The sequence below is a fragment of the Benincasa hispida genome, chromosome 9 (assembly GCF_009727055.1).
Source record: "Benincasa hispida cultivar B227 chromosome 9, ASM972705v1, whole genome shotgun sequence".
Classification (NCBI taxonomy): Eukaryota; Viridiplantae; Streptophyta; class Magnoliopsida; order Cucurbitales; family Cucurbitaceae; genus Benincasa; species Benincasa hispida.
In genome coordinates this window covers 38,835,426-38,846,057 of record NC_052357.1, presented here as the reverse complement: position 1 = coordinate 38,846,057, position 10,632 = coordinate 38,835,426, and the positions used below count along the sequence as shown (strand labels likewise).

Genomic DNA, 10,632 nt, shown 5'->3' with positions numbered 1-10,632 from the left:
TGAAATAAGACCGAGTATGCTACAGATGATTCAAAATGTGGGACAATTTGGAGGATTACAAGGAAAAGACCCACATGCGCATTTGATGAATTTTGTAGACATGTGCAGCGCATTCCCCATGCCTAGTGTGACTCAAGAAGAACTTAGGTTGTATCTTTTCCCGAATACATTGTGAGATGAAGTAAAGAGGTGGACTCAGTCGTTATAGCCAGATGAGATTAACGCGTGGGAACAGTTGGTTGACAGGTTCATGAACAGATTCTTCCCTCCAATCGTCAACGCAAGGAGATGGAGGGATGTGTTGAATTTTGAGCAAAAGGGTTATGAAACTTTGAGCACCGCCTAGGTGCGTTTCAAACAGTTAGTGAAGAGTTGTCCGCATATCGGGATTTTCCGATAGCATTCTGATGGAAACTTTTTACAATGGCTTAGATCAATCAACGCAAGCAATTGTCGATGCCTCTGCAGCAGGAGGATTAATGGACAGATCATATATGGAAGCCAAAAGCATATTAGATCGCATTTCGCGACATTTTGATGAGTGGATTGATATCGGGTTTGAGGAAACTGGTTTGAAGCAAGGAAAGTGTCGATGTGTCAACTAATATAATGAGCACACTGATAGATCAAATGACCATGATGACCTCGCTCTTTCAGACGATGGCTAATCAAAAAAGAAATCTCTCTCAATGTTCAGCGCAAGTTAATGCGTTGACGCACGTGGTCGCAATGAACTGCATTCAATGTAGGGAGGGACATCCAGCAGAAGTCTGCTCGTGGAATCAACAGGTCGTATATTCTATCTATAATGAGTCATTTGGCAACATCTACAACCCTAGTTGGTGGGATCACCCAACTTTAAGTTGGGATGGGAATCACAACCAGGGGAGCCATAGTTTCCATCAGAACAGTTATCAAGGGGATCGAGGCAACCCTCCGGTCTTCATTAATCCGGACTATAGTCCAGGTAACTCTCAAAGTATACCACCCTATGACCAACTGTTATTATATGATACCTCTTGCAGTACCTCGTCTCTAGAGACTTCACTGAAGCATTATATCGAAAAGAGCGAGGCAATTAGACAATCGCATGCTAACTCCCTTAGAGGTTTGGAAGAGCAGATTGAACAACTTGCAATTAAGTTGAAAAATTAGGCGTCTGGTACGCTGCCTAGCAGTTCAGGAGCATCGAGGCCACAAGGTAAAGAGCAATGTCATGCAGTGACATTGAGGAGTGGTAAAACAACAGCCCCTATACCTCCAATACTAGATCCAACAATAAGACCAATGGATCTAATTGTCGATGATGACCAATCAACCAGTAGTGGAAAAATTACCAGTTTAGAAGTAAGTACACCTACAAAAGATGAAGCTCCTCAAGACTTGAATTCTAATCAACGAAACCTCCAGCTAACAAAACACAGTAAGAACAGGACCTCACCAAACAGCCAACTCAATAAGAAGTAAGGCGAGATCCTCTACCTTTCCCGTCCAGGCTGAAGAAGAAAGATGATAGCAAGCAATTCCAAAGGTTCCTAAACGTTCTCCGGCAACTACACATCATTATTCCCTTAATAGAAGCTCTGGAATAGATGCCGAGCTATGTAAAATTTCTCAAGGATATACTTGCTAACAAAAGAAAGATCAGGGAGAATGAAATAGTTGCGTTAACGTATGAATGTAGTGCACTGTTTCAAAAGAATATCCCTACAAAAATGAAGGACCCTGGGAGTTTTACATTGCCCTACTCAATAGGAAGGAAGAAGGTCGGGAACGCACTGTGCGATTTAAGGGCTACCATAAATCTAATGCCCTTATCAATCTTTAAAAAGTTGGATATCGGTAATGCAAGACCAACCACGATCACACTACAGTTGGCCGATAGATCGATAATGCATCCTGAGGGAAAGATAGAGGATGTACTCGTGCAAGTGGACAAGTTTATTTTCCCGGCAGACTTTATCATATTGGATTACGAATCTGACAGAGAAGTACCTATCATCTTGGGTCGCCCATTTCTCGCAACAGGGCGAGCGCTGATCAATGTGCAAAAAGGAGAACTCACCATCAGAGTTGACGATTAGGAAGTGAAGTTCAACGTTTTCAATGCGTTGAAGTACCCAAGTGATATGGATAATTGCCAATATATTGAGGAATTACGGAAAGAACCGTGGCACGAACCCCTAGAAGAATTGGAGGAAGAAGAATTTAGAATCAACGCAATATGGGAGGAAGATTGCACCGCAATTCAAGTTGAATCAAATTTTAAACCACTCAAGTTATCTGAACGAACTTCACAACTCACTAAACTATCTTTAGAAGAACCACCCATGCTAGAGTTAAAGTCGTTGCCTGTGCACCTCAAGTATGCTTACTTATGAGGTAACAACACGTTACCGATTATTATTTCTGCCTCGCTGAGTAAGGAAAAAGAAGAATCACTCATACAGATCTTGAGAAACAATGCAAAGGCTTTAGGATGGACCTTGGCAGACATTCGAGGAATCAATCCCTCGTATTGCATGTACAAGATTTTTCTAGAAGAAGGAAAGATAGGATCGATAGAAAGGCAACGTCGCTTGAACCCTGCTATGAGGGAGGTAGTGAAGAAGGAAATAGTGAAGTGGCTGGACGCAGGTGTCATCTACCCGATATCTGATAGCTGCTGGGTGAGCCCAATGCAGTGTGTTCCGAAAAAAGGGGGGATGACAATCATCACTAATGACAAGAACGAATTAATTCCCACAAGGACAACCACGGGGTCGAGAATCTGTATGGATTATCGCAAGTTAAATTTGGCCACTAAAAAGGACCACTTCCCACTCCTGTTCATTGATCAGATGTTAGAAAGACTTGCTGGAAATGAATTCTTTTGTTTCCTTGACGGCTATTTAGGGTACAACCAAATAGAAAATGCGCCAGAAGATCAAGACAAGACAACCTTCACGTGCCCATTTGGTACGTTTGCATTCTGTCCCATGCCGTTTGGACTCTGCAATGCGCCAGGTACTTTCCAACACTGTATGATGGCGATCTTTTCAGATTACTTGGAGGAGTCAGTCGAGGTATTCATGGATGATTTTTCAGTTTTCGGCAATAATTATGACTCCTGTTTAGCTAACCTTGAGAAAGTTTTGAAGAGATGTGTGGCAACGAATCTTGTTCTGAATTGGAAAAAATGGCACTTTATGGTTGAAGAAGGAATTGTACTAGGTCATAAAATCTCAAAGGCAGGGTTGGAAGTTGATAAGGCGAAAATCGACGCAATTTCCAAGCTACCTCCACCAGTAAACGTGAAAACACTTAGGAGTTTTCTGACAGCTGGTTCTATCGAGATTTATTCGCAACTTCTCCCAGATCGCAAGGCCCCTAAGTGCGTTCCTTGAAGCTGACCCGTGAATATAATTTGATAATGCGTGCATTGAAGCATTCAACACATTGAAAGATGCGCCTCACACCGCACCCATTTTGATTGCGTCGGATTGGACCTTAACCATAGCGTGTGTGTGATGCGAGCAGTTATGCGGGCGCGCAATGTATTGAGTCAGCTGCGAAGGACAGGTATTTCTTCCTATCCACTTATGGCGAGTAAAACGTTTGAATTGATTGCTGGAGAATTATACAACCACGAAGAAGAAATGCTCGCAGTAGTATTTGCACTGGAGAATTCCGACAGTACTGTAACAAATGTTTGGGGTGCTATACCGATCACTATGTATCAAATATCTGATGACAAAGAAGGATGCAAAACGAGGGCTTGAATCGGTGGGTGTTGCTCTTGCAAGATTTGACCTAGAAATCATAAAGACCGAAGGGCACCGAGAACCAATCCGCTATCATTTGTCAAGAATGTGAATTGCGAGGTTCGAAGGGAAAGAAAAAGATATTGAAGAAAGATTCCCCGTGAGCTGCTGATGTCAGTAGACATTAATGTTCCTTGTTAATGCGACATTTGTGAACTCATTGTTTGCGGTCAAATACCCAGATGACTAAGCTACCAGCAAAAGAAGAAGCTAAGACACGACCAAATATTTCTGGGCGACCCATTCCTTTATCGACATTGGACCCTGATCACATCTACGTCGAATGCTTCCTGAACACGAAAAGTCAAGCCACATTCTAGAGCTTGTCATGAGTCTCTTATGGAGGAATTTAGGGGCAGCAGGACTGCCGCAAAGTTTTACAGTGTGGCTATTTCTGCCAACCACTGTTTAAGATGCCAAATGCCCCGTTGTGCAATGCGACAGATGTCAGAGAACGGGGAATTTTGTTCTAAAAGAAATGAATGTCGGTTACGTCAATCTAGATGTTGAGTTATCGATGTTTGGGAATCGATTTCATGGGCCCATTTCCACCATCAGAAGGTCATCATTATATCCTGATCGCGATTGATTACGTATCAAAATAGGTTAAGGCCATCGCATATGCCAATAATATTTTGGAGAAGGTAGTCAATACCTCCAGGAAGGATTGGTCGCCCAAGCTTGATGAGGCACTGTGGGCATACAGGACTGCCTATAAAACACCAATTGGCATGTCCCCGTATGCCCTAGTCTTTGGAAAAGCTTGTCATCTGTCGCTCAAGTTGGAACCTAAGGCGATGTGGGCATGCAAGAAGCTAAAGTTTGATTTAGCAAGTACGGAGAAAGTTTGGAAGCGGCAACTGAACCAGCTGGTCGAATGGCAAAGGGACGCCTATGTAAATGCCAAGATCATAAGAAGAAAACCAAGAAGTGGCATGACGACTGCATAAATGACGGGACATTCGTCGAAGGTCAACAAGTATTATTATTTAATGCACGTTTGTGATTTTCCCAGGGAAGTTGAAGTCTCACTGGTCTGGGCCATTCCGAATCAAGACTATCTTTCCTTACCGCGCAGTGGAACTAACAACTGTAGATGGGAACAACGCGTTTAAAGCTAATGGTCAACGAATTAAGCCTTACTACGGATGTGACATAGATCGACACATGGATACCATTGACTAGGGCAAGCTGGATTAACCGCTTGCGGAGTAAGCAATTACAATAATTCTGAGAATCCCTTTCAATCAGCATCCCTAACTATGTTTACTTGTTTTCTTTACAGCTTTCTTTAACTGCTTTCTAAATTACGTTATTTACTGCTTCATAGAACTAGCCTTTAATGCTTTCTGTATTTACCTTCAATTTAAATCATTTGTGTATTTCCATGACATGTTTAAATTGTATGCATTAGTAGCGTTGTTCTTCAATTTTTGTGAAAACTGGATGAAACGATGAACACCGCAAAGTCTTTTCGACTTGCGTTTTTGATGAATTAAAAAGAAAATAATAAAAATTGGTATGTAACGCAATGATGGGTGCATTATGTGCTAGCAAGATACACCTTGCATCCATTACACCCAAACACATTGTGTTGAGGGGTGTGTTGCGTGCGTATGTGTTCTTTGCCCGTCCTTAGTGAAAAGGCACTATGTTAAGGTAGCGATGCGCTGGTAACAATACCATGCGCCCAATCCTCCAGAAATGCTTTGAATTAAGGGGTGTGCTGTGGGAATACATGCGTTGTTGCCCTTCCTCAGCAAAAATGTATTTGCATTAATGGAAGCACGGTGTTAATTTGTAATTGTGCACTCGTCTGAGTTCAATTCATTAGTTAACGAACTTCTTTGATTCTTTGTACAGGGCCAAAATTTTTGTATTGCGTTATTTGTAATTATTTGTATACTTAGTTAATTTTCAATACAACTAAGTAGCAATTCTCTCTCTGTGCCTGTGCTTCTTTATCATCCTTTGTCAACTTTGCGATATTCTTAATCTTTCTTTTTACATTATTCATTGTGCTGCCATGATGTATGTTATGACATAAATTATACAATGATGCAAGAATAGAATGCAAGATGAATTGCCATAAACTTATAAAGACATAAAAATGCCATAAACTTGTTAACGTACAATATATTCTAATCTTATGCCATACAACGCATGGATGAATGATGTCTTTATTTTCTTTATGCGATACTACTTCTAGATATGCATTATAAATGAGAATCTTATAGTATACTATGCGTTGTCACAAGTTTCCTTACATTGGAATCAAGTATAATTCCACCGCAAGTTTCTCGGTGTAATCTGAGGTCGAACACAGGGACTGTTTGAGGTTATTGTTTTACATTTTTGATATATGTGACCAAGGGTTTTTCAATTTATAAAAAGGTTGTGTGTACATATATTTGAAAATGAGATAAAGTAAAGGTAAGTGATAAAAATGCGATAATAAAGTATTACGATAAAAGTAAAGTGCGATAAAATAAACCTAAGCTATGATGATACAAGATACAGGTTACATGATACAAGATACCGAGGTTGAGACTGACTGTGAAGAATATACAAAGATTGTGTTATGCGGTGGCAAGGCTTATGTGTGAAACAAAAGGAGAAAGGATAATTAATATCAACAGCACAAGTTTCTTAATTGTGTTAAAGATATAAGTACGGTTCCGCTTTTCCTTGGCGTACACCTCTCGGTGATCAGTCGCGTTTCCCGCATCTCTGTGGTGAAACAGGGACGAACGTAATGAACGCAAGGTTACTTCCATCTCTAGAAGTACTTCTTGCTTTAGTTAACGCATTCTTTTAACATTCTCTCGACAGATCAGAATGGCATCTTTACTTCTGCTCTCACAGGTGAAGATGTCGTCTAGCATGCTTTAGCTAAACATATTTATTTCTTTAACATAGGTTAAGTTACTTGTTTAATTCATATTAATCACCAAGGGATTAAGAAAACATCGTGAAGAAAGCGATTAATGGAGGAACAGAAATAGACAGAAATGTGGAAATGAGAATGATCATGACAATTAACTATAAAATCAAACGTCTGTTACATGGTTGTGAATGATTTAGACTAAGAAGATGAAATACAATTGATGAATAAGAGTTAGAAACAGATACAGAAGAGTGCCAATGTCTTGACACCGATCTGGATGGAGAGATTGCTTGTCGGCGTAGATGGAGTAAATGGAAGGATGAGCTTCCCTCTCAGAGTTGCTCAACCGGTAGAGTTGATCTAGGTACAAAGCTTCACGGCGGGGATTTGGAATGATTCGGCCTGAGACTCACCTCTCGGCCTTGTCTCTTTTCTTCCCGAATCTTCTCTGATCAGTACTCAGATCAGCCTCTTTCTAAATAGCCTCGTATCAATTATCCCTCGTATCAAGTATATCTTTCAGTGAATTCTTTGAGGGTATTTATAGGTGAAAGCTTTGACTCTCTGACTTGTGGTCCCCACTTTATTGTTATGGAAATTTTGAGAATGGTCGAATAAATATTCCTTCTGTTATGCAATCAGTCCGTCGAAAATGCACAACGGTTAGTTGTACAAGTGTCAAAATCTCCGTGATTGTGTTGCTCATTTGCATCTTTCGATCGTGTGCTCGCATGCTGTGTTGTTTTTATTACCGCATGTAGTTGAAGTTTAGCTCTGGATCGATTGTCGCATGCGCCATCATTGCGTTGATTGTCTATTCATTCCTGAATGATGGGCGCAATGCAACGTAGATGCGTTAATCTTTTTCTCTTGAGCCATGAACGCATACGGTGACTTGATATCCTGCAAAACATACTTGAAATATCCTTTTCTACCATCGCAATGGTGTTAATGGGTGTATTGATGATAATTTATAATTATTATATTTCTTAGCCAATTTTCATACAATTGACGCAACTTTACTCTCTTTTATCCTTTGTGAGATAAAAGGAAAAATGTTTTCTTAAATTTAGTAGTTATTGTGAGAATTGCTATTCTCGTAAACTCACTCACGGTTTGTTGTCAAGTGAATAGGATTTACTAAACGATAGCTGAAGAGAGACTAAAAGATCGTGGAGAGACACTACACGATAGTTCACGTATAGTGTCACTCAGTTGGTCGTGGCTAAACGATCGCGGAGCATTTGCTATACGATCACGGAGCATTTGTTAAACGATTGGGCATTCGTCTATATGATAGACTTTTGTTAGCTCCCACTTGCTCAATCGTTTACATGATTGTTATTCCTCTGATCTCTTCCTCTAACCAAGTTCACACAGAGCCCACACTTCTGGATTCTCACACCGAGAATACCAAGGTAGCCATTATGGTGGTGTCTTACTCAACTCGACTGAGGTCGAGGTTTTTGGAGACCGTTCGTTGGGTTCGTGACCTTAGAGATCGTTGAGTTCATGTTCGCTGTGATCGTGCTATGTTGCGGTCGCCGTGTTCGAGCGTTCGTGTGTTGCAGTTTTGGAGATTGAATGAGCATTCGTGATTGAGGGAGTTTGAAGATAAGTCTTCAAAGGTATTTAATCTTTCCCTTGATTTTTTGGTAAAGCATGTTATAATTTCGTATTGTGCATGACCTGTAAGTTTCCGTTTCTTGATTGTAATTATGTATGTTCAAATACGAATGAAATTTGGAACGATCATTCCGCTGCTCATGGAAATCCTCATGTCTGATTTCCTTCAGTTCCCTCGAAAAGTGTTTCTAAAACACATTTTGAGCTATGGAGAGGCCGTAAAGGTAGTTTACACCACTTAGGGATTTGGGGGGTATCTGGCCCATGTGCTTATGACTAACCTGAAGAAGATGGAACCATGTTCGAAAGTTTGCCTCTTTGTAGGCTACCCCAGGGAAACGAGGGGTGGATACTTCTATGATCCGAGTGAGAATAAACTGTTTGTTTCTACAAATGCTATCTTCTTGGAAGAAGACCACATCAGGGATCATAAGCCACAAAGTAAGGTAGTTTTATGTGAGACTTCTAGTGAGACTGAGACTATTGAGGGTTCAACAAGAGTTGTTAAACAGACTGACAAATCAACAAGAGTTGTTGAGGTCAGTTCATCTAGCCAACTAGCTTAAGAGTTGAGACTGCCTCGATCTAGTGGGAGGGTTATGAACCCACCAGAACGCTACATGGGTTTGGCTGAAGCCCAAAACGTCATTTCTAATGATGGGGTTGAGGATCCATTATTTTTTAAGCAAGCAATGAAGGATGTTGACAAGGATGAGTTGATTAAGGCCATGAACCAGGAAAGTGAGTCTATGTACTTCAATAAAGTCTGGGAACTTGTGGATCAACCTGATGGGGTAAAACCTATAGGGTGTAAGTTGATCTACAAGAGAAAACGAGGTGTAGATGGAAAGGTGCAAACCTTTAAGGCTAGACTCGTGGCAAAGGGTTATACCCAGATCGAGTGGACTATGAGGAAACTTTCTCACCTGTTGTCATGTTGAAGTCTATCAGGATACTCCTGTTCATAACCACATTTTATGATTATGAGATATGACAAATGGACGTCAAGACTACCTTTTTTAATGGTAATCTTTAGGAGACTATCTATATGGCTCAACTAGAAGGGTTCATAGTTCCAGATCAAGAGCAAAGAGTTTGCAAGCTTAATAGATCCATTTATGGGCTGAAACAAGTGTCTAGATCGTGGAACATTAGATTTGACAGTGTGGTCAAATCGTTTGGCTTTGATCAGAACGTTGATGAGCCTTGTGTTTACAAGAAGATCATCAACAGCTCAATAGCTTTCCTGATAATGTATGTGGATGATATCCTACTCATTCTTAATGATGTAGGATTTCTGACTGACATTAAAAAGTGGCTAGCCGCCCAATTCCAAATGAAAGATTTGGGTGAGGCGCAATATGTTCTAAGGATCCATATCATTCGGGATCGTAAGAACAAGAGGTTAGCCTTGTCTCAGACATCATACATTGATCAAATGTTGATCCAGTATAGGATGCAGGATTTCAAGAGAGGTTTATTACACTTCAGGCATGGAATCGTATTGTCTAAGGATCAATGTCCTAAGATGCCTCAAGAGGTTGAGGAGATGAGACGGATTCCCTATGCTTTAGCTGTTGGAAGCTTAATGTATACAATGTTTTGTACCAGACCCAACATTTGCTATACAGTAGGGATTGTCTGTCGTTATCAGTCCAATCCAGGATTAGACCACTAGACAGCGGTCGAAACGATCTTCAAGGATCTTCGAAGAACGAGGGACTACATGCTCGTGTATGGAGATAAGGTTTTGATCCTTACAGGATACACAGACTCTGACTTTTAGACTGATAGAGATTCTCGTAAATTGACATCAAGGTCAATGTTCACTCTGAATGAAAGGGTTGTAGTGTGGCGAAGCATCAAACAAAGATGCATCGCAGACTCCACTATGGAAGCCGAATACATAGCCACTTGTGAAGCAGCTAAGGAGGCTGTTTGGCTGAGGAAATTCCTTACAGATTTGGAAGTTATTTCAAATATGGATTTATCGATCACTCTCTATTGTGAGAATAGCAAAGCTGTGGCAAATCGAAGGAATCTCGGAGTCATCGTAGAGGCAAGCATATCGAACAAAAATACCACTTGATCAGGAAAATTGTGCATTGCGGTGATGTGATAGTCACGAAGATCGCATTGGAGCACAACGTTGTTGATCCGCTTACAAAGGCTCTCAGGGCTAAAGTGTTCGAGGGTCATCTGGAGAGTCTGGGTCCTGTCTCTTATACACATCTAGATGTGTATAAGAGACAGGACCATAGGTGACACGACCTCAATCCTGAGTGTTTTGGGAACTCCTGCCTTTGAGGGCGGTCC

General features: G+C 40.9%; 1 protein-coding gene across 1 annotated transcript; it reads left to right on the top strand.

The window, feature by feature from the left end:
- Positions 1-1,592: 1,592 nt before the first annotated feature.
- LOC120084707 lies at positions 1,593-2,084 on the top strand. The gene has a single exon (XM_039040520.1). It carries the CDS (start codon positions 1,593-1,595, stop codon positions 2,082-2,084), a length of 492 nt encoding a protein of 163 aa, XP_038896448.1.
- The last annotated feature ends 8,548 nt before the right edge of the window (positions 2,085-10,632 follow it).